General features: G+C 37.8%; 1 protein-coding gene across 1 annotated transcript in view; it reads right to left on the reverse strand.

Moving 5' to 3' along the window:
- CSMD1 (CUB and Sushi multiple domains 1) overlaps positions 1-26,357 on the reverse strand; it is a 3,274,537-nt gene that overhangs the window by 2,884,780 nt on the left and 363,400 nt on the right. The window contains exon 2 of the mRNA XM_073626646.1: positions 22,207-22,423. Within this exon, the coding sequence (XP_073482747.1) occupies positions 22,207-22,423 (217 nt within the window). The remainder of the gene's footprint in view (positions 1-22,206; positions 22,424-26,357) is intronic.

Genomic DNA, 26,357 nt, shown 5'->3' on the forward strand with positions numbered 1-26,357 from the left:
TCATAAATGTACTATTTTTTATTGTATATTATTTGGGAAGTCTTATAAATCAGGCTCACACCCCCAGGTTTAGTTTATTCTCATTGAGTGGAGGGCCCATATACACTCCATATCTCCAATAGTTGATCTACAATTGTATTTTGATAAAATTTACTTTGTTTCGGTCACTTTTGATTCAGGATTACTTGGACACCTGGGTGTATTATGTACTACCTCTTTGTTCAGTGATTCATTATTATTTTTAATTTCTTACTAAATTTTTACATATTTTTATATGATATTGATATATACGTTTTAATCATTAAGAATTTGGGTGCGGATCTAGATTAATTTCTGCCTGATAGGAATATATGCTGGAATAAGGAATAAAGAAATGCGGTCTGACTGACCCAGATGGGATAGTGGAATGGCTCTATAGGTGATTCCTCCAGTGATGAAAGTTTTAGTGTATTATTAAGAAAAGCTATCAAATGACTGTCATGCATTAAGAGCAGACATTCAAGAGATAAATCAACAATTCTTCCTCTTTACAAAGCACTGTGTTTTTTGTTCCCCAATATTATAAACTAAGTATTTATGGAGGCAATACATTTGGGGCCTATTTTAGTTCCAACATTTATATTCCAACTGGCAGCAAAGTCAGGCCGAATAGTGGAAGCATTTAGTGTGACAGTCTAACTGATATTAAGAACCCTAGAACTTACAATTACTTTGCATCAATTTTGTCCACAACCTAACCTCTTTTCAAAAGTTTTACAGGTGATAATGCTCTATCCCTGTCTTCAGTTGTGCTTCTGTGTTGTTACGTTTTCCCATGGGCTTCTGTTGAGGGCTACAAGTGGCTAGTTCTTCGCACTTTAACCAAGTATGGTCCACTGTTGTTACCATTAAGAAATCCACCCTCAGAAATGTCATGTAGACATCTTTGGAATGCAGGCATACAGACAGGAGGTGGGTGGAAAGAGATCAGCAACACTAAGATAAAACAAGAGATGAAAAAGTATTTCTTGCAAAAATGGTAACTGTTTATGATGTAGATTGCTTTTGCAAACCAGCCAGCTAGGGTTTGCATCTAATCTCACAGTTCACATTAAAAAAAACTCTAAAACGGTCATATTTTGCTTAATGTAGGGTAGTGTCTACCTTATCTGTAGTATTTATTTTTTGACTCAATGCACTTTTTGTACTCCAGGGAGAGCTTTGAAAAATTTGAGGACATTAACTTATTGTTCTCCTTTGTGTGCTAGTGTGTACAAGTCTTTTTTGTTGTTTTTTTTAGCATAGTATAAAAGTATATTCCATGTACTGAAAATGTTTGCTGAAACAATTAAAAAAAATAGGGAATTTAAATATGTAACTAGAAACAACACTATAATTGTTTTTGAATGTCTAAATATAACTCTTTGTTTTTTAAATATAAATTAGCACAGAGGCTTAGCACAACTATGTGGTAAATGACTCCAGTATGAAACAGTTTCAGTCACCGTATCAACTTCCCTTAACTGTGACTTAAATGGAGCACTTGTTAGCGGAGGTCGTTTCCTTGGTTGTCTCCCTTTAGAGATGCTATTTTCACTGCACCCAAAACTTACTCATACCAGGAATGAAGTGTATTATTTTTTCATTTCAGGATAGTTGAGCTGTTTCATTATAAACTTTGCCGTGATAATTTCTTCACAGACAATATGTTCTATTCTCACAGATTAATTGGTGGGATTTCTGTTCTTCCTATGTCTTACTGTCTTCCCACTGGTCCACAAACAATAAAAATCTATGCTAGGGAGAGTCACCCAATGTTTTTCAGGCCACCTTGGAAATGCCAGAAGGAAATCAATAAAACCTTTCTGGTTTTGTGGCCCTTTAAATTGTCCTGCACTCAATTCAAAAAGCCTTGCCACCAATTTTGGTAGTTTTACTAACACATGAGGCAGATTCAGGTAGCTCTTATCAGTGCCACTTTTAAGCTTAAAAGTTCAACATGAATTATCTCCAGTTTATATAAGCAAACATATTACTATCAGAAAAATCACTCATTTGAATGCTGTTCCTAAGCACCAAAAATTACGCATGCTCTGAAGCAAGTACGAGACAGAAGCTATTGGCTACTGGCTATTGAACTTCCATTTTCTAGTCCCCTCATACGTGTTGTACGTCACCTCGTTCTGGACGGTCGGAATTTGGTGTGACCGTGTGTATGCAAGACAGCTTGAGTGGAATTCAGTCAGAATTCCATGGAAGAAACCTTCAGAGTTTATTCTGACGGCAAAAACGGTCGTGTGTACGCGGCATTACAATTACCAGCTAAGTTTGTCTTAGAAAATTACATTAAATTACAAAAATTCTAGGTTATCTTTCCATTGCCAATGTTTAAGAAGCAATTGAAAAATATGAATTAGTAAGCTTAAGACCCCTTTCACACTGTGCCACCACTGGTGTCAGCGGTAAAGTGGCGCTTTACCAACGTTTTAGCGGTGCTATTCAGCCGCTAGCGGGGCAGTTTTAACCCCCCCCGCTAGCAGCCAAAAAGGTGTTAAATCTGCCCGCAATACACCGCCGGAGTGGCGTTTTGCCAGCAGTATCACAGCGCTGCCCCATTGATTTCAATGGGGAGCAGTGGTGGAGGAGCGGTGAGTTCACTGCTCCTTCACTGCTCCAAAGAAGCTGATGGCAGAACTTTTTCTGATGCCCTGCCAGTGCACCGCTCCAGTGTGAAAGCCCTCGGGCTTTCATACTGGAGTGAATGGAGCAGCTGTTTTAGGGCGGTTTGCAGGCGCTATTTTTAACTCTATAGTGCCTGCAAAACGCTCCAGTGTGAAAGGGGTCTTAAGGACTCAATCACAGCAGAATGAGTTGAAACCCATGTTTTGTGCACATTTTCTGCACCGCGTTCAAAATGCACTACACTTGTGATCTTCAGCAGGTGTCAGTATTAATTTAACCATTTCAATACTGGGCACTTTCACCCCCTTCCTGCCCAGTCAAATTTTCAGCTTCCACGCTGTCGCATTTTGAATGACAATTGTAATACTGTACCCAAACAAAATTGATATTTTTTTTCCTCGCAAATAGAGCTTTCTTTTGGTGCTATTTGATCAAAACTGGGGTTTTTATTTTTTGCGCTACAAATAAAAAAAGACAGAAAATTCTGAAAAAAAAAGTTTCTTTGTTTCTGTTACAAAACTTTGTAAATAAGTATGTTTTCTGCTTCACTGATGGGCACTGATAGGGCAGCACTGATTGGCACTGATGAGGTGGCACTGATGAAGAGGCACTTATATGCAGCACTGATGGACACTGATAAGCAGCATTGGTGGACACTGATATGCAGCACTGATGGGCACCGATAGGTGGCACTGATGGGCACTCCTAGGCTGCACTTATGGGCACTGATAGGTGGCACTGATGAGCACTGATAGAGGGCACTGATGGGTACTCATAGGTTGCACTCATGGGTGGCACTGGTGGGCACTTATAGGCAACACTGTTGGGCAACACTGATAGATGGCACTGATAGGCAGCACTGATCAGGAGGCTCTTACAGGCAATCACTGATGGTCACAGAGTGGCATCCTAATGGGCACTTATTGGTACTGATTGGCATCCCTGGTGGGCTCACCTAGTGGTCTCCAGTGGGCATCCCTGGTAGTCTCCAGTAGGCATTCTCGATGGGTTTGCACTGATAATCAATGCACTGATTATCGGTGCAGACCCCCCCATCAGGAGAGCAGCAGATCGGCTTTCCTCTATTCACATCTGTCAGTGTGAGTGGAGGAAAAGCCGGTTTTCCCTGTTTAGACTGTGATCAGCTGTGATTGGACAAAGCTAATCACAAGGTAAAGAGCCTACTTAAGAGGCTATTTACCTCAATAGGAGATGCGGTGTGTCAGACTGACACCACACCACCGATTGCCATGCTGCGTGCCCACAAAGGCGGGCACTATCGGCTTATCCTGCTGGACATCATATGACGTCCAGTCAGGATAATACAACCACTTTCAGGCCTTCATTTTGCTACATGGCAGGCGGGAACACCCCAAAAGCAATGTGTTTGCCTGCACTGGATTGCATAGTATAGTAATATCATGCAATCTGGTTGCTGTGAGTTTTTTTTTAAAGTAGTGCATGCACTACTTTTGGTATGGTCTGGTGTAATTTCAGCTCATTCAAATGAATGGGTTTAAACCACACTGCACCCAGATCGCATATGAATCGCACAGGTACGCACAGCGGATTCCTGCATGATTCGTGGTGTGAACCGTCCCTAAAGCAGATCATCAGTACATAACCAGTAAAATAAAATTCTGCGCAACTCTGTCCTCTGGGACCAAGTTAGTCCTCTACTCGCTTTCACTATCTTTTTTCCCATACAGCATAGAGAAGTAATTCTCAGAGGTCACAGCCCGCATGTCAAACCACCTTAGCCCTACCTGTTATAGTCATGTGCAATCTTTCTCTACATATATCATCAGAAATAGAAAAGAGTGCTTAGCTGTAAACTTTTGATTTTGCATATCAGTAACATCAATGTTTAATCTGTGTTTGTATTTTGCTGTTTTGGTAAATACATTTTTCATAATATTAAGAATTAAATGTATTTAAAGTATTTCTAAAGGCTTAAGGCTTTTACCCTCATGCATGCCCCCCCCCCAATACCTACCTGAGCCCAATCTCAGTTCAACAATGTGCACAAGAGTGGCTGCTCTTCTGGCTCTCTCCTTTCCCAATGACTTGGACACAGCAGCAGGAGCGATTGGCTCCCACTGCAGCCAGTTAAGAGGGATCGGGATGGGGCTAAACCACCTGTCCATTTTCATCCGATCCGCCAGACGGATGGAAAATAGGACCACCATCCGTCTGAAGTTGGCAGACAAGATCAGATCGGATAGCAGCGTGTGTCTGCGAACATGTCACCGTTGACATCTGCTGCCCCAAAGGGGTGAATGGAGCGTCCGATCAGGTCCTCTTGAAAAACTGACAGACAGACCTGATCGGACAACCCGTGTGAAAGGGCCCTATGGAAAAAAGAATAAAAAATATTCAAACCTTTGCACATGTTTATGTTTATGGATGTTATCACCAGGTATTCCACTTAATGATAACTTGTAAGGCTAACTTGTATCATGTAAATTAACTTCCTCATCTAAATTTGGATTCTAAATCAAATTTCTGTTTCACACTTCCCTGATGTAAATTCTACGCCTATACAGTGGTGGTAGCGAGATTTTTTTCACACCTATCTAATAAGGTAAATAACATATTAAACCAAGGACATCAGCCACTGTTGTCTAAGCCACTGTTTCTCAAATGTATCTCTAGGGACCACTGACGGGTCATCTTTTTTTTACAATTCTCTTCATGTTAATCATAGAAAAAATTATTAGAGTGCTTCTCTTAAACTGTGATTAATTAACACAAAGGTACAAGTGCCTGGAAGTCTGGAAAATATGATCTATTAGTGGTCCCTAAGGAAAGGATTGAGGAACGCTGGTCTAGGCTATGATCTTTTAGCGTACGCAATTTAATTATCAGATTTCATAAACCTTCAGACAACTCTAGCTTGATACTTGGCATAAGAGCATTCTGTGACTAATTGTCTGGAAGGAAGAAGGATTTAAAAAGAGATCAAAGAAGCTCTGAGGGTACTATGTCAATGTTTTCAGACTTTTGGTATGAAGAGTACTGTCACAATGTTGTATTGCTCTTAGCAAGCAGCAACACATTACTCTCTACTAGTGAAAAAAACAATGCAAATAGGCTTACATTTATCATGGCTGGGTTTTCAACTGTCTGCACATACAGTATATTGATAGTCCATATAAAGAGACCGTAAGGTTGGTTGAGAAAAAATGAATGAAATTTAAACCCAGCTTAGCTGAAAGTAGCCACTATGTCCTATCTGACCTTCAATGCAGATAGTGAAAAATGTATTAACCTTCCACTAGTTATCTGTCTGACAGGATTGGTAAAAATCCTCAATGCTATAGTGAATCTCATACTACAAAGCAGGGAGGAGAAGAGCAGTGATTATGATGCCTTATACATTATATAGGTAAAGTAGATGCAAGCTACATGAAAAAGGTGAAGTTATTACAAGCTGATCCAAAAAAAAAGTTATATGTATATTACTAATACCTATAATACTAATACAAAACAAACACTGAGTGATCTCAGTTCTCCATCATATTTATTATTTCCATTTTGTTGTTTGATTTTGAATGCCTTGCAACTGTATTGTAGAGTATTGTCATCAGCTTTTATTCACTGATTATTAACTTGTATGTTGAACTGTGCTTTGTGTTTATCACATTGTATTTTTATTAGATATTACATTTCCTCTTGGGAACAATATTGCATTTCACACCTACTTCATTTTTGTCTTCTTTTGTCTTTTTATCATAGCTATTTGCCTCATGTCCTAGCGATCCATAAAAACTGGACTAATGTTTTGCCAGTTTGTAAAACAAACAAAAGATGGAAAAATGAATTTGTTGGCAATCATCTGTACAGGTCATATTTATCCTATTTGTAAGGCAATTTGGCAATGGAAACAAAATTATTGTAATTAGAGACAGATTTATTTCCGTTGTACCGCCCAGATTTCTACTCTCATATTATCCCATAGACACATAAAATCTATATCAGCATTTACTGGTTCTGTTCATTAAAAGTGTCTGAAATTAAAGTGTCTGTGTTATGAATAAGAACTAGTCAGACTGCAGCTTTCATGGGACAAAAAAAAAGTAAGGAAAAAGAACTTAAATCAAGCTACAGACTTGCTTCCAGGCTTCCTATTTTACAGTATTAATATACCTAGTCTATTGTAGGTCTACATAATTAAACAGCAGCCAAATACTGACAAACATCATTCAAAAGGGCCAAATACTGACAAAACAGAAAACACGGAGGGCTTGATTTACTAAAACAGGAGAGTGCAAAATCTGGTGCAGCTCTGCATAGAAACCAATCAGCTTCCAGTTTTTTTTTTGTCGAAGCTTAATTGTCGAAGCTTAATTGAACAAGCTTAAGTTAGAAGCTGGTTGGCTACCATATGCAGCTGCACCAGATTTTGCACTCTACAGTTTTAGTAAATCTCCCCCAGAATTCTGAAGAACATGGCCACATAAAAAAGCTATAATTTAAATTCAAGAGCATGCTCTTAGCAGTTGGATGCACGGGGACTGTACATTGCTTTCAGAAATGATTGAGTTTTGTATCAGAAATTGTAATCAGTTTATGGTATATTGTAATCTTTGTATAATTTTTTTACACAACTAATGCCATGGTGAGTTTTTTGCCCCACCATTTTCTATTTTTTGTTATTTATGGTATTGATAAAAATTTACAATGATGTAGGTCATGCTTCAGCTTCAAACCTTGCGAATAATTTGCTCCACAGTACCTGTAGCTACACAGGTCAGTGAGGGCTTGTTTCAAACGCCATTTACTGCTTTTTAGAAACATAAAAATGTAATTTCCTTAAATTGGCCACAGGTTCACTTTAAGCACACATAATGTAGCCTTGCATTGTAGCAGAATGGAAAGAAGAAATGGCCACTGACAGGAAAAATGTACTGATATGTGTCTGACATGGGTTTGCTCCTTTGTTCACTCACCAGTATGCAGACAAAAAACTTGAACATGATCCCTGTCATCTATATTGTCAGGACATTGTTAGCAATATCCCAGCTACACCTCGAAACTAGTTTTAGAATAATTAGTGTCCCATCTGCATTTACCTCAACCTTGTTTGAGGGGGCACAAAAAATATGATTTAATATTTCTGAAAAAAAGTAGCTGAAACTTGATGATGATGATGTTTGTAACAAGAGCAGAATGAGAAAAAAAAAAAAACAATACATCTCAATGGATTTCTCGCAGACTCTTTTCCAATGCTCACCTAATCCTGTGCTATTTCATACAGGTGGCTTTTAGAGATTTGTACATAATCCTCACTTTTGTTGGAAATCTGTATATTTCCTGCAAGAGTTTGAACTGGGAGTTACACTTTAACAAGAGACAATGTACGCAGCAAGAAAAAAAATATGTAAATGCATATATTTATCTTTATTCTGTAGTCTAAAATCCTGCAAACAATGCTGAGCGTAAGAGAACGTAATACAATGTTTTTTGTATACCGATACATTTAGACAGGATAAGAGCAAAAACAATTGAATGGATCATTTTTAACCTTCCTCGTGATTCACGTGTTTATTAATTAAGGGGGAGGATGATTACATTGAATAGACTAGGTGTCTACCTGATATTAGGATTGGAACGTATGTAAGATAGAAAATTATACTCCCCAATAAGGATTATTTAGTTGGTTTACTTACTATACATTTTTTACAGTTCAAATATTTTAAATTACATGATAAAAATATATATGTTTTAATCCCAAAACTGATTATGTAAGTAAGTGTATGTGTCTTGTACCTATGTTAAACTAAAGGCTATAACTGGGTAACCTAAAATGTGCTAGACACATTTTAAAGATTATTCATTAAGGCTAAGAATAGATTGTAAAGTGTAGTAACCCATATTAACTAATCCAAACTTATCTTCTACTAGCCTGACTCCAATGGGCTGACATATGATTCTTTAATATGGATTGATGTACTTTCACACCTGACATTTTCTGGTAAAAAAAATCCTGTTTCTTACTTTTTCTTGGGAAAAAGTACACATTTATGCTATCATTATCAAATTAAACCACCACTCAACGAGCAAGGGAAGTGTATTTACTTTATATCACCAAGAGCATCAATGTTTTCATTTCCTGTGCGAGATCTTTATCATTCTTAGCAAAACAATGAACCTATACCCATTACAGACCTTACTGATACGTGTCTAAGCATCTTAAGTACTTGGATATATTCCAGTTGCAGTTTCCTTGAAGCTCCCATTCAGGATCTCATTCAATTGCCTACACTGTCATGCAAGATTATGCATCTGTTTGGCAGGAATCCAGGTTGTTTACATCTCATGTTATAGTTCTGGTGATTTGCCTGTTATTCTGTAATATTTTTAACACCTTTGCAGAGAGTAATTATATAAGTTTTCCCAAGAGTCTCCAGGCTTCAAGAATAATCACATGAAGAAGAACAAAATATACATAATTTTTCAGGATCTTTCCTAAAAGTAATGCAGGAAATACTAAAATCTATACAGTAAATAATCCATCCATCAATACAAAATCTAACAATGTATAATTCTTTCTTGAATTGCTTGTAATGTTTGAAAAAAATAAGATAATGAAAAATCATATGCATTTTTCAGTAGAAATGGTTTAATGTCAACAAAAACAGTTGGAGTTGCTACTCCAAAGCATAAATAACAAGCTCTAAATGGAGAACGCACAGCACATGCTTGGATCCCAATCAAGAAGGAACTCAGCTTTGCTAACTGGAGAGCTTTAGCTCTGACTCAGTAGAGGGGGAGATGTTGGACAGCTGCAAAAAGACTGCTGCTCTTACTCAGAAAGCAGCAGCTGCAGATGACTGACAGAGATAGATTGATTTAGGAGTACTGGAACGGCACTCATTAAGAATGTAAGAACTTCCTGTTTTACTGTGTTTGACTTCAATGAGTTGACTAAGCTTGTTGATACTTCAATTGGGAGTTAAATTTTGTTAAGTCCAGGATATATTGGACATGTTATAAAAAAATAAAAAAATGATATATTTTACCAAAAGCATTGGGACACCTGCCTTTACACACACATATGAACTTTAATGGCATCCCAGTCTTAGTCTGTAGGGTTTAACATTGAGTTGACCCACCCTTTGTAGCTGTAACAGCTTCAACTCTTCTGAGAAGGTTGTCCAAAAGGTTTAGTAGTGTCTCTATGGGAATGTTTGACCATTCTTACAGAAGCGCATTTGTGAGGTCAGGCACTGATGTGGATGAGAAGGCCTGGCTCGCAGTCAGAGCTCTAACTCATTACAAAGGTGTTTTATCAGATTGAGGTCAGGACTCTGTGCAGACCAGTCAAGTTCTTCCACCCCAAACTAATCCATGTCTTTATTGACCTTTCTTTGTGCACTCATCCAAATTATTTGGTGGAGGTGGGATAATAGTGTAGGGTTGTTTTTTAGGGGTTGGGCATGGCCCCTTAGTTCCAGTGAAGGGAATTCTTAAGGCGTCAGCATACCAACAAATTTTGGACAATTTCATGCTCCCAACTTTGTGGGAACAGTTTGGGGATGGCCCCTTCCTGTTCCAACATTATTACACACCAGTACACAAAGCAAGATCCATAAAGACATGGATGAGTGAGTTTGGGGTGGAGGAACTTGATTGGCCTGCACAGAGTCCTGACCTTAACCTGATAGAACACCTTTGGGATGAATTAAAGTGGAGACTGTGAGCCAGGCCTTCTTATCTACATCAGTGCCTGACCTCACAAATGCACTTCTGTGAGGTCAGGCACTGATGTAGATAAGAAGTCCTGGTGTTCTATTCGGTTGAGGTCAGAACTCTGTGCAGGCCAGGCCTTCTCGTCCACATCAGTGCCTGACCTCACAAATGCACTTCTGGAAGAATGGTCAAATATTCCCATAGACACACTCCTAAACTTTGTGGACAGCCTTCCCAGAAGATTTTAAGCTGTTATAGTTGCAAAGGGTGAGCCAACTCAATATTGAACCCTACGGACTAAGACTGGGATGTCATTAAAGTTCATGTGCGTGTAAAGGCAGACATCCCAATACTTTTGGTAATATAGTGTGTGTGTGTATATATATATATATATATATATATATATATATATATATATATATATATATATATATATATATATATATATATATATATATATATTTATTTTTTTTTTTAACACATATTTTACACATATATATATACATAAATCTTTACAAGATTTTACTAATAAGCAACACATTTAGATTTAGAATTGTTTTAATAAGTATTGCTGTATAAGATGTCTTTCAACATAATAATTATTACAATAAAAATTCATGAAGTATAACTAACTCACATTGACTTCCTTTATATGTTAAAGGTTCTTTACAAGAATACACCAGTTGATTAAATGTATTTTCTTGTCATTGGCTTGACTTTGTGCCAGTTTGTACCTGTATGACTGTGACAGGGACATTATATTGTAATTTCTTCATAGACTAGGGCTTTTATGCATCCTTATAAAACATTGCAAAACATGACAGTGGTTTACAGATTAGGGATATAAACCTTTACTGTACAAAAAGAAGATAATATTTTACACTATAGAATTTAGTGTATAATAAAATGGTCAGAATAATAATACATTGATGCCAAACTGACAAAAATTTAAGAAAAAGTGGAGATGTTGCTCTGGATTCATTGGTTTTTTTTTTAATTTTTAAAAGCTGAAGCTAGATTAATTTTTATAGGCAACCGTTCTACTCTTGCTCTAGTTTACATAAATCTGTCCCACTGTGCTTCCAACTTAGTGCAAAAGAAGAACAATGTCAAACAAGTGCTTTTCATGTCTGCAATCTTTTATCTGAAAATTGCAGCTTGCAGCTTTCTGATTAAACTGATGATCACAGCATCTTCTCAGGATGGAAGTCAATGGGAAATATTCTTTTCCCTTTTTGGAGGGACAAAAACCTTTTGCCTGATAGAACTGCAACCATAAAAACATATTGTGTGATCCAAATAGGAGACTTAAATAAACCAGATTCAATGAAAGGGTCTTTGTAACATACTTGTTATTTTATCTTACAATAATTTTTTCATCAAATTCTCATAAATAAACATTGGGTAGCATGTAATGATTATTTTTCTCAACAGTTATTTAACTATTTAAAACTTCATGAATCTGCCCAATCACACTGTTATGGTGCGTTAACACACGTCACACCATGTGTTTATCTACAGTGTGCTAAGGCAGCATATTAATATGCTCCTTAATGCACCAAACTGCACCAACAAAGGTGAATGTACTATTTCTGGCACCATACTGTAATGCACATCCATTAGCAAGGTGCACTAAGGTGCTATTTAGAATGACTGACACTATATTTCGTCAATACATGTACCATATGTTGTAGCATGTTGCAAAAACATGAGTGCTACTGCAAACTTATCATGTAAATGGGCCCTAAAAACGTTTTTTTTTATTAAAAAAAGGGAACGTAGGTCACTTATGAAAAAAAAAATGTGTTATGGTTTAGTGAATTGACCCTAATGCTTGTAAATGGACAGCATTGGGAAATGTAGACACCTTACAGTGACTGAAAGTACCATTGTTTATCAAGATAAACACAGGTGGTGCCTGGATGATATCAGTATTACCATACTTAAATTGGTAATTTGCCCCCTTTGCTGAACTTGGCAAAATTGGTGTCAGCATAAGTTGCAAGTGTTCATGAAAAATCTATTTCATATAATAATATCGCCTGTATTTTTCTTTCTTTCTACAACAATTCATCAATGTTGAAAGTCATTCCTTGCATTTTAATGACATGCTTTACCCAGAGCTCATTGATATTGTTCCTCAGTGGATTATTTTATTAAGATATGGGCACTTTAATATATGTTAATGTATGCACAGTAACATGTTTTATATTCAGCCTCCAATATTTGTTTAAACATAAAACATTTTGCGCCTTAGAGCTGTGTGCTAGCATGCAAAATAATAGACACTTTTAAGCTTGCCCAGCATAAACTCATAACTCATAACTCATTCAAATAATATGGATATTTTGTGAAACAGCATGTGCATAACTGTATATAGGTTATTCAAAATATTTTGCCCATGTGTTAATTTGTGAATCTTCAAGCAGAGGTAAAGGCAAAACTGCTACTTTTCCTATTCATAGCGCTATGAAATACCAGATATTTACAGGTGTATGAGACTATATGAAAAAGAAGAAAAAAAAGTGCACAAAATAACCACTACAAATAGTGAAAAAACTGATATAAACCAAATCTCAATAAAGTATATAAAAAAAATATATATACAAAAATTATAACATATGAAAAAGTATCGATAAATATGTGTATCAAAACATATAAAGAAAAAGTCCATATACTATGTGAAAAATAAATAAATGAACCCAAAGTCCTGAAAAAAACTTCAGAATTAAAAAATAAAAAGTCCTTCAATAAATCTCCAGAAAGCAGGGCACATAATCCTCACTTCAGCCATCTGAGATGCGGTGCACGATGTATAAATACAAACTGCTTACCAGATAAGTTGGATCTCAAATGATAGAGATCAAAAGCTCCTGTGCATTAGCCTGCCAGCAGGTGAACTTGCGATGGTTAAACAGCAGGGAGATATCCACCCGTTATCAAGGAACCAGCAAAGAAAAGCTTCACTCCCAGGACACTCTTATGAGAGCAAGGATCATAAGCAGGCCCCTCCTAAAACTGGCCATGGATTGATCAAAAATCTGCTGGTTCAGCAGTAACACTGAATTTTGATCCAACTGTAGGCCATTCCCACTCCAGAGAAGTTGATCTAATAATCTGCAAGTGAAAAACAAAACATGGCACAGGATTTTTTGTTTTTCACTTGCAGATTATTGGATCAACTTTTCTGGAGTGGGAATGGCCTACAGATGGATCAAAATTCGGGGTCGCTGCTGAACCAGCAGATTTTTGATCAATCCAAGGCCAGTTTTAGGAGGGTCCTGCTTATGATCTTTGCTCTCATAAGAGTGTCCTGGGAGTGAAGTTTTTCTTTGCTGGTTCCTTGATAACGGGTGGATATCTCCCTGCTATCCAACCATCGCAAGTTCACCTGCCGGCAGGCTAATGCACAGGCGCTTTTGATCTCTATCATTTGAGATCCAACTTATCTAGTAAGCAGTTTGTATTTATACATCGTGCACCGCATCTCAGATGGCTGAAGTGAGGATTATGTGCCCTGCTTTCTGGAGATTTATTGAAGGACTTTTTATTTTTTAATTTTGGAGTTTCTTTTCAGGACTTTGGGTTCATTTATTTATTTTTCACATAGTATATGGACTTTTTCTTTATATGTTTTGATACACATATTTATTGATACTTTTTCATATGTTATAATTTTTTAATATATATTTTTTTTATACTTTATTGAGATTCGGTTTATATCAATTTTTTTCACTATTTGTAGTGGTTATTTTGTGTACTTTTTTCTTCTTTTTGATCTGTTTTAGTTTTTCAGTATTTAACCTATAGAGGTGCAGCATTTAATCACGTTATCTGTATACACAGTCACATCACCTGTGCATATATATATATATATATATATATATATATATATATATATATATATATATCTTTTTTTTTTCACTTTGGATAGTACTTTGGTGGTTAGCGCAAATACCCCCCTTTTTGTTCTTATATATGAGACTACATGACCCACTCCTCTTTTTCCCATGATGTAATGGTCAGCTCCTGAGTGGCTAATTCACCAAGCCACTAAACACTGTCACGTGGGGACATGGAGCTTAAGCTGGCCATAGAATATTATTTTTTTTTGATCAACCAGCCAGCTAAGTATATTACAAAACAATTGGACAAACAATAGAGAGATAAAAAAGAGGTCTCAGAGGCAAGTTGTGCTATTACTGCACACATCACTGCCAACAGAGTGAAAATCATACTTCCTACTAGCAGGCTATATACTGCACAGATTCATGCATCAACAAAAGCATTTTTTATACAGGGATTTCCCCTGCTGTTCTATTGCATTCTAACAGGAGGGACTCATCCCCCCATCAGAATACACAGATCAGTGCTGCGGCAGTTGGCTGCAAATGCTAATTGACTGCTGGTGTTCTGGCATGACTATACAACAGAAATCGGTCATTAGAAGCCAGCTTCTTTTGAACAGACATAGGCATACATGTACTGAAATTTGTCAGGTTCCTGCTGCAATGGTTGATGTTAAGTACATGTATACCCAGATTTAGAGGATATGGTATTATCTATGTGAGAATGAGCACAGGAAGTAATTTAGTGGAGAATTATTATCACAGCTTTGGTTCACGAAGAGAACTATGCTTTAATTGGTATTACTGAATCTTGGCTTCATTCCTCACACAACTGGGCTATTAATATTCTTGGCTCTGCTCTCTTTCAGAGACACAGGTTAAAAAAAAAACTTGGTGGAGTCTGTCTCTGTGTGAGAAGTGATCTCAAAGCAAGTGTGGAAGAGGACTTTGTTGATGGAGACTGACGGTGAAGCATTATGGATGGAACAGCATATGTGTGCATACTTCAAAGTTTAAGCATAACTCCACTTTTGTTGAGAAAAAAACATTTCCCTCTGGGTAATCTATGTACATTGCAAGGATTATAACAAACTTTGTTGCAGATTCCTACATTTTGTTATTCTGAAGAAATCCCTGTGTGTTTCTTTGTGCCTCTGTTCTGAGTGAGTCTAATGGGAGTGGTTTCATAATTAACTGTCAGCTGTGCAGATGCAGAGTACTAATGAGGAAATCAGCTGGGCCTGCATCCCTTTAGATGTGTTCCTATTGAAAGTATCTCTCCAAAAATGACATTTTTGTTGCAGGAGATGCCTGGAATCTGACCTGTATTTTAGGCAGACTTCTGGGAAAGTTGGTGAGCCAATCACACAAGCAGGAAAGGATGTTTCTGGGGAGCGGTCAGTACTCACTCTGTGTACAGAACAACTCCAGGTAGCCATATTGCAATGCATTCTCAGAAAATTACAGTGGCTGCAGATTGAACAGGAAACTTAATTTTTAATAACATTCAATCACAATATGATTGGTGTCACAATTATATGCCCTATATTATTCTTTCTTTATTTGCTATGTTTTTTCCCTGCAAAAGTGGAGTTACCCTTTCATTATTGCTTGTTATAGGCCACCTAGTGTTAATAATGTGGAGTCCTAGCTCATTTCACAAATAAAAAGGGCTTGGGCAGTGAAAATAATAGGGGGGTTTAACTACCCTGGAATTGACTGGAGTAAAGAGGCTGCTAGAACAGTAGCAAGGCAGACATTTTAAAACCTATTACAATTTTATAGTACAGTTTTTTAAGCCCTAACTAGAAAAGATGCTCTGCTGGACCTGTTAATCTCAAGAGCAGAAAAGATTATTACAAATGTTCATATAAAATAACATCTGAGTACCAGTGACCATAACATGATTTAATTTAATTTAATTTAATGTAAGCTGTAAACAACAAGCATATACTGGAAAAATTAAAACACTTAATTTTAAGAAAGCCAGGAGGCTGGGGAGCCACTGCATTAAGCCAGGAGCTGGCTGAAGAAAACCCACACACTACTGCAGCCATTAGCTTGTGGTTAAAGGTTTACTCTGTGTTACTCTGTGGACCTATGTAGCACATCCAAAGAGTTAAAGAACACATACCATAAATGAGAATGCTTCAAATCAACTGTAAGCAAACACACTGCAAAACATATTCCTATAGGCAATACATTTAAATAAAATAAATCATTTGTGGTTCACGGCATTGAGATGGTTGCTAAAGCAGTGAGCCGGGAAGCAGGCTGCCGCATCCTTAAAAACCAATGACTCATCAGCTGTCAAACGGAGGGTCCCCCCAGTCCATACCAGGCTCTTCGGGTCCAGTATAGGTTTTAAGAGGATCCCCACACCAAAATCCATACCAGACCTTTATTGAAGCATGCAGCCCGGCAGGTCAGGAAAGGGAGGGGACAAGCAAGCTTCCACTCCTCCTCAACCATACCAGGCCGAATGCCCTGAACATGGGGGGGTGGGGGCTCTGTCCCCCTCCCCCAAAATACCTTGTCCCTATGTTGATGGGGACAAGGGCCTCTTCCCAACACCCCTGGGCTGTGGTTGTCGGGGTCTGCAGGTGAAGGGCTTAACAAGAGGGCCCCCAGATCCCGCCCTCCTATGTGAATGGATATCGGGGTACATATTAGCCCTACTCATTCACCAAAAACGTATACAAAACTAATAAAAGACAAGAGGCAGTTTTTGACAAGTCCTTTATTAAAAATTGTGTCTACTTCCTCTGGTGTTTCTTCTCCCTATTTTCTCTCCGGTGGTTTCTTCTTCCTCCACTGTCTTCTCCCTCTGCTATTTCTTCACTATCTTCTCTCTCTGGCGATGTCTTCTTCGTCTGCTGCCGTCACTGCCCACTATATATAAAAGACACAGTCAGCCTCCAACATTGGCTCCCTACCATGTGTCGCCTCCCACTTTCTGCCATTTCCTATACAGCAATGGAGCATGGCCATCACGTGGCCATCACCTGACATCACAAGGAGTGGGGTCTCTGGGTGACATCCCCGTATGGCCACACCCCAATGGCTATATAAGAAATAGCAGACAGCAGGAGCCAATACAATGGAGGCAGCCAGTATTGGAAAACACCGCGTTTTTTATTTTTAGCGGGCAGTGGTGGATGAAGAAGACATCACTGGAGAGAGAAAAGAGAGAAGAGACAGCAGATGGAGAAGACAGCGGAGGGAGAAGAAACCACCAGACAGAGAAGAGGGAAAAGAAACACTGGAGAAAGAAGGAACCACCAGAAAAATATAGCTGGAGAAGAACAAACGGAGGGAGAAGAAACAGGAGGAAAAAGACATGATTTTTAATAAAGGACTTGTCAAAAACTGTCTCTTGTGTTTCATAACACCATGCTGCTATTGTTGGTGAATGGGTAGGGGTACAATGTACCCCATACTCATTCACATAGGGGGTCTGGAATTTAGGGGTCCCTTTGTTATAGGGCTTCCAGATTTTAAAAGGCCCCCCTGCTCGCTGACCCCGACAACCACAGCCCAGGGTTGTCAGGAAGAGGCCCTTGCCCCACCAACATGGGGACAGGATGCTTTGGGGTGGGGGGCGGAGCCCCCCTGCCTTAAAGCACCCAGCCCCGATGTTGAGAGCATGAAGACTGGTATGGTTCAGGGGGGGGTGCTTGCTCGTCCCCTCCCTTTCCTGACCTGCAGGGCTGCATGCTCAGATAACAGTCTGATATGAATTTTGGGGGGAACCTACGCCGCTTTTTTTTGGCATGGGGTTCCCCTTAAAACCCATAAAAGACCTGAAGGGGCTGTTGGGGGGCACACCCTGAAGGGGGGGCCACGCTGTTTTTTTTATTTCATAATTTTTAACTGTTGGCTTTTTTTTGCAATCAGCTGTGAGTGTGGAAGCCCATTGACAGCTGATGAGTCATTGGTTGTTCAGGATGCAGCGGCCGGCTTCCCAACCCACTGCTTAGCAGCCAGCTATTTGACCCCTGATCCCCATTTGTGAATTGGACTTAAGAGCTTTTTATATGGTATTTTATTTGGTAAATACCGCATAATCATTATTTGCTTGTGAATTGGACTTAGCTTACCGCATGCGATAATGTATGCCAATTAGTAATATAATACCCTTATCGCATGCGGTAAAGCGTTGTGAATTGACCCCAAAGAGGTCAAATTTATTAAATACTTTCTCTAGTTCTGTATATACAAATGAAAATGGGGGTGCTCAAGTACATAATGAGGATAGCATTGACATAGCCAAATGAACTACAATGACTCAAAATTGATATAGTCCAGAAACTAGACAAATAAAGTTGAATACGCACATGGACCAGATATCTTATGGGAAGATACTGGAGAGTTTGATAAAAGTGTACACAGAAATGCTTTTTTAAAAAACTATATATATCTATATATAGATATATATCTATATATCTATATATAGATATATATATCTATATGTAGATAGAGATCTATCTATCTATCTATCTATCTATCTATCTATCTATCTATCTATCTATCTATCTATCTATCTATATATATATATAGAGAGAGAGAGAGAGAGAGAGAGAGAGATTATAAGCAATAGTAAGCATAGGTTTACAAAAAGGCTGATGTTGTTGAACAAATCTGATTTATTTTATGAGGAAGTAAGCAGAAACTTACTATGATATCTACAGACAAATAATTGTCTGTAGATATCATACACTTAGATTTGGCAAAGTTCCCCACACACAGCAAATATGTAAGGTAAATATGAAAGGTAAATATGTAGGTCCATAGGCTCAGAAAATTCTATTTGGATAGAAAAACTGGCTAAAATCTGAAGTAAAAAATATTGATTAATGATTCGTAGTCTGAATAATCTACGGGTATTAGTGGTGTACCCAAAGGTTCATCCTTCAGTGAAGGATCTGGGTGTTCTGAGAGATCAAACACTTCATAACAGCATGCAATGACATGCTGCAGTTTCTAAAATAAGAAAAATACATTTTTGTATTAAAAAGAGGTATAAACTCCAAAAGAAAAGGAGACATAACTTTACCCCTGTACAAATCATTAAGACCTACTGTAATCTGGAATATCTATTTCAGTTTTTGACACCAATGTACTAAAAGTATATTGGAGAACTGGAGAAAGAGATAAAGGCAACCTAACTGATAAGAGGCATGGAAGTGCTCAGCTATGAGGAAAGATTAGCTGAACTGACTTTATTATCTCCTGAGAAGAGGTGATTAAGGGAGAATATTAGGGTTATGGGGTATTCTTTTTGTCTGGAGGTAAAGAGATTTAACCTCCATGTATGGGAAGGCTTCTTCACAGTAAGAGCTGTTAAAATGAGGAGTAGCCTCCCTTGAGAACTAGTTCTGGCCAGTTCAGTCCAATTATTTAAAAAAAAAAGCTATATGCATTCCTAAATGCATAAAAATATATCTGGATTTTAACATGTTTAAGCAATAACACCAGGGAATATCTGATTGCCTCCTGGGGGATCAGAAAGGAAGGAATCCTCCCCTACCTGCCGGACCAAAGTGGATCAGGCTTTTATGGGGGTTTTTTGGCTTCCTCTATACCAACTGTGGGCATAAGATTGTGTATATTGAGGCATTTGTTTTTTTCTGTTATTTGAACAACATGAACTTTTGTCTTTTCAACCTAACTGTGTAACTATCAGTCTCTTGGAGCCAAGCTCACATGGGGGTGGGAGTGGGGATCTGAGCAGCACAAGAAACCATTCAGGTGTTTTACAGTGCAGGAAGTATGTTGCAAGGAAGATAAAACCAATTAACAGAGGGGTGAGCTTATCAATGTGCTACTTATTCTGTTACCATTCTGTCACAGAGGGAACCTGCAGTTAAGAAATTTCAGGTCTCCTTCCCTGTAGGGCAAATCCCTTTGGCAAGTAAATCACCTCTTATACGAATCGCCTCGCATATGTATTTCTTCTATGTATTCAGCCATTTACCTGGAGACCAGCTTTAAACCAATTGCTGAAATTAGCCTGAAAGAACACCACTGTGCCTTTGGTTTGTATCATTTTTCATTTATTGTGAAAAAAAAACACCAAAGCAACAGATATCCCAAATTATGCTCAAGTAGGAAAAAAGGCCAAAATATCTGTAAAACTTTGATGAAACAATGACTTTTAAAACTTACAGAATTACAGATTAAAGGCTAAGGTAATTGGCATTATTTGGGATTCAGAAAAAAGGATGGTCCATGGCCACATCAAAGCTCATATAGCATATTGTCACAATATTCTCATCCAATTGTATTTATTCATGAGCTGTTTGGTTTAAATTTAAATACATAAAGATACTTAAAGATTACTGTGCTACTGTCATCAAAATTTCAGCTAAGTTCCTATACAAAACAGGATGTTCTCGTATCGTTTTCTGTAGACGATCAAAAAACTGTAACATACAGTTAAGGGTGTATTTATTAAAAAAATGTAATAGCAATTCAATGATTGAAAGTATATGCACATTTGTTCTGGGTGAAGGGGGCAAAAACACATTTTATTAATCTGATTTCTGTACTGGTGGAATGTATCTGTATTTGGCCACTAGGTGGTAATAAAGCTGAAATTTAGGTATGGATTTTTTTAATGGTTACATCGGTCTAGCTTGTAAGTACAGATTTGCCATGCCTGTGAGATCTCTGCAGAAGCTGCTACTACAGCGGTCACATCTAGCTTCCAGATCCTGTGCAAAGTGGGTACCCTGCTGCTTAGTGAACACAGGAGATCATTTGCTCAGTACAGCCACCATTAAGGAGGCACTTTGCATTGTCTAAGTGAATGCAATGCTTTCTCTAATTGGATAAGGTGGAAAGGTGAGACTGTAACATCAACATCCTTTGGTCCATTTTCATAAAACAAACGTAAATGCAGTTTCACAATATGAATTGCCATGAGTATTTTTTTTTTTTATAAATACACTCCTTAAAGTAAAGATGTCAAGTATATCAGCAAATCTTAAGTACCTTTCACAATCCCTTACGAAACTTCTGTGGGCCTTGAGATTTCTTTAATTCTGGGTATATACTACTATACACAGGTCAATGAATTCTGACTAAATTTGGGAGATGCCCCACCGCCTGGTGGACCTACAAACTATATGTTTTTTTTTTTTAACAGTTGCATTTATTGAATATGTACAGTGGTACAAACAAACAGAGGTACATACATAGTTAAAGAAAAAAGTATACATCAAACAATACAGCCGATATGAAAGACCCAAATAGTATTACAGTTGGCAGTCTAATGCCCCGTACACACGGTCGGATTTTCCGACGGAAAATGTGTGATAGGACCTTGTTGTCGGAAATTCCGACCGTGTGTAGGCTCCATCACACATTTTCCATCGGATTTTCCGACACACAAAGTTTGAGAGCAGGATATAAAATTTTCCGACAACAAAATCTGTTGTCGGAAATTCCGATCGTGTGTACACAAATCCGACGGACAAAGTGCCACGCATGCTCAGAATAAATAAAGAGATGAAAGCTATTGGCCACTGCCCCGTTTATAGTTCCGACGTACGTGTTTTACGTCACCGCGTTTAGAACGATCGGATTTTCTGACAACTTTGTGTGACCGCGTGTATGCAAGACAAGTTTGAGCCAACATCCGTCGGAAAAAATCCTAGGATTTTGTTGTCGGAATGTCCGAACAAAGTCCGACCGTGTGTACGGGGCATAAGAATGTGGTGTGTTTTACCAAAGGTACACACATTGCAAAGCCTTGATAGCAGGGGGCAAACAATTTCCAGTTGCACAGAAATGCAATTGAAAACAATAGAAGATGTTTGCAAGCACAATAAATAATATGTATTTTTGTGCAATATATTCCATGAGCTGTAGACTTCCTTGAAGTACATGGTACTACATTCCTTATTGTATTAAACAATCAAAAGGTTTGCTGTCTGATCTGAAACACTTATGCGTACATCAGTGTCAGATTTTTATGAAAAATATAATGATGTCCTACCTGACTTTTAAATTTCCTTGTTGTGGCTGTCCATCGTATACTGATAGAATGTCAAAATCTTCCTCCAGAGCAAAAATGTGAAATGACAGTTGTATCCTGTTTCTTTCACCAGTGATTATTATCCATGTACAGTTTGCATAATTTGGATACCCGTGTGGAAATCCTGGACTTTCGATTGTACCATTAGGACCCTGGACTAAACCACCACAGTTTTGCCCTGTAAAAGAAAACAACACATATGGAATTAGACACAGATTCTTACATTTATATTCAATTGTAGACATTACACATTTAATTTAAACTAACTGACTGTATGTTAGCGCATGATTCAAACAAAATTGTTTTTTTTTGTAGGGAGGGTGATTAAAGCCTAAACTTAGTGAAAACAAAATCAGCACAGAGGTTAGTACTTACAGCTGATGAGATATGTCCCCTCTGCTGGTAGATGTTGTTTTAGTTTAAATATATGTCATCTGTCCCCCCCCCCATAGCAGTAATCTTCCAATGCTGTGGGGGTTAAGGCAACTACTGGACCCTTTCCGCCCCTCACTTCCATTTAGAAAAGCTGTACTATATCTTCCATCAGTAAAAATTGATCTATAAATGGAGGTGGCAGACATTTCATTCATCCACCCATCCTTCATTTATATGGAAGCTATAGTACATCTATATGAATTGAGAAGTTGGGTGTAAAGTTCGGGCATAGCCAGCAACGTTGATGAGTGCCTATGACAGGTCAAATGGCTGTATTAACCCCTGCAGCAGCAGTCTCCATATGGAGGGGGCAAAAACAGTCAATGAAAACAGTAACCAACAGCATAAAGGGGACACCTCACTGAATGTGAGTTCTGTTCTTTTTTGCTAATTAGAAACAAACACTTAGGCTTTAGGAAAATAGCCCAAAATGTACTATTTGCTCAGCACTCAGCACTTTGCAACAACTTGCTTATGTGAAAAAAATGTTGCAAGGGATTTTTAGCTGAGTTGAGTCAAAGATTTCCCTGCAGGTTTGGAATGGAAGATTCTCTGCCACTCAAGATAGACAGATAAAACTGAAGGACAGGAGCACACCTCAAGATATTTTTGCCACCAATCGAGTGAAGGTAATTTTACAGCTGTTAATAGTCACATAACCTTTTCTACACACATCGTTTGCTAGCTTAAAAGGAAACCTTGCCCTTTAACCCTTTAAACACATTAAATAATTGAATTGTCTCATGCTATCAGAAAGGGGTATTTGAGTCTCTAGGGTTTTTTCACTAACTATACTTTTTCTCTGATGATTTTTCATGTACATTGTGTTCGTCCGGTAGTAAAGATTTTTAAATTCTGTTCACCAGTATCATACTTCAACTTACCCTGCCACACTGAACCATCAAATAGGTCACGTCACCCCTCTGCCTTTGTCCAATAAGTAGGCAGGTAAGCAATAAAGCTTTAGTATGCTTTGATGTATATTTTTGTTTAACTATGTCTATTATGTTTCAGGCAATGCAGAGATGTGTGAACCAGGAATTGGAAAAAAGTAATTTGGTAGGCACAGTAGTTGAGAAAAATGTATTTCAAATGGGCATTTTACTGTTTGCTTGAAATACTGCTTTATCGTTGGATGAATCAGTAATTCTTATCACACCTATTCATTCTAATATTTGATTTTTCAGTGCAAGTTTTAAGCAAGTAACAGCAATTGATTAGAGAGCTGCACTTAAGACAATCACCCACATACATTCCAACCTCCTCTGCAATCATTACTGTCTCACTTACTGATAGGTGGGGTTTTTCTTAGAGCTAATTATTGACAATCTTTGTTAGACCATGCAATCACAAGAGCAAACTCTTACTATATAGAGGATCCATAAAAGTGGAATTTCTCTCACAAAACCCTGCATTTTGTGGACATCCATTTGTTCTTCTCTTTACTGCTAGTGGAATTACTTGAATGTACATAGTCCACTGTATACTGTCACATGAAAATGATACAGTTTATATCAATAACCCCTACAAAGACAATTTACTGATAAAAGATCCTTTAGTTATGCATTTAAATAATATGTCATTCAAAAGTCTGCAGCTCTCTATGGATCAAATTAAAGGCTAAGTTCGCCTTAAAAAAAAAAAAAAGAAGAAGAAGAAAGAAAAAAATGCAATTTTTTTTGCCGGTAAAAAAATGTGCATTTATTTATTGGGAGCTTGTAAAGCATTGGGAACCTGTAAAACATCTGCTGATCATGGGTGCAATGTCAGTCTCTTGCAGACTGTTAGTATACTGTCTGCCTTTACCTCCGATACAGTTCAATGGACTACAAGAACCCTCACAGTTCATTGAGAAGTACAGTCATTGCAGCTGATGATAGTTATAGTTCATCCATTCACAGAACTCTGTGAATGAATGACATGGCTGTGTGGGCAGATTACCGCCTGGCTATACTGTTTCAGAAGACAAAAAAACATGGTAAGAAACAATTTTATGAAGAATAGATTTCAAGGCCATTAAAGGGGTTGTAAACCCTTGTTTTTTATTAAAAAATAACAAACATGTCATACTTACCTCCACTGTGCAGTTCATTTTGCACAGAGTGGCCCCGGTCCTCCTCTTTTCGGGTGCCTCAGCGGTGCTGGTGGCTCTTCTGTGCATCGAGTGTCCACATGCATAGGATGCATTAAGGTAAAACACCATGAGGGTTTACAACCCCTTTAAGTAGTGAATATGTATGGATTATTTTTGGAAAATAAGGATATTGTTTAGTGTCACTTTAACATTCTCTTATTACATTTTAACAGGAGAGACACGTATTTAAAGTTATGTGTGTGACATCATCAGGAAGCCCACCGGCTGTACCAGGTTCAACCTTGCAATGATGCATTCCGAGGCCTGCCCCCCTTCTCTGTGAACAAAACATTAAGACCTCCTGAGATATGTGATATACAGTACATATCCCCAGAGGCACAGCTGGCACAGTACACTTCATTTGCCTAGATAATTTATGTGTATTGGAGGCGGGACCAAACCCTTTTTTCAGAGGGGGAACTTTAATTTGAGAGTGAAGATCCACTTTAAGGAAACTCATTCCTTAAATTCACAAATGGTATGTACTCTATCAAGATCTATTTAGCTTTCTTTAGATGATTTTTATTAAGACGCTGATATGGGAAATTCACAAAATGTAACTGGGAAATTTACAAAATGTAACTGGGAATAAGTGATAAGGCAATATAGTATTATGAAATCAATTAGTAATTGTAATAAAGTGGAAATTTTAAACTGTTTTAAGTCATAGTAAGTTATTATGATGGTTAATATCTAAATTTATTTGCTCTGTAATATGTTTGCTCCTTGGTTGGTTCTAGAGTGAGTAATATGAAATTAGTTCACACTCAGTGTTGTAGAAGAGGAACATTTTGTGTAGAATCTTTTTTTACTTTTAAAGATGATACCTATTTGTTTTACAGCTGGTTTGAAATGTGCTTTAACTAAACAAATTTTTCCAGTATATTGAACTATGCAAGGGACACAAGTCCTACTCATGTGGTCTAGATATGAAAAAACATCCAACATCAGCTGGATATTCGGCAAAACATCTCTAATACGCCACCCTGCTCCCTCTTCTTTGCAGGCATTTTTAATCTGAGTGCCTGTACAGTATTGCCCATAGCCAACCCTACTGTTTTATTTACTGTAATATGAAATAATAGAAGTATAACATTGGAAGATGAAGCAGCAGTCAGCTCCAATGTGAAACTATTACCTGGAAATCACTTTATATTACAGAGTAATTAATACAGCAGGGATAGCTTCAGGCAATGATGTATAGGAATAGAGAAAACACATATACTACACTTATGTATGACACTGAAAACCACATGTAGGGTTTTAAAACCTGCCTTTAATTATTTAATATGGTTAATCACAATGAGCACGTTTAATAGTACTACTGAGAAAAGGGCAGGTTCTTGTTTATTTATTTATTGTCTTCACAGATTTTGCTATAGATTGTTCTTGAATTTTTAAGAAGAGATAGTTGCAATTTCCATGCCTTTTTTGTTCACTCTATAAAAATCTCCTGTTTTGCATTCACTAAGCTAAGGGAAGATTCCCTTGCAAACTGAAAATTCTCTTTGCAAAGTGAACAGCCCATATGCCATTAGTAAAT

The sequence above is a fragment of the Aquarana catesbeiana genome, linkage group LG04 (assembly GCF_042186555.1).
Source record: "Aquarana catesbeiana isolate 2022-GZ linkage group LG04, ASM4218655v1, whole genome shotgun sequence".
Taxonomy (NCBI): Eukaryota; Metazoa; Chordata; class Amphibia; order Anura; family Ranidae; genus Aquarana; species Aquarana catesbeiana.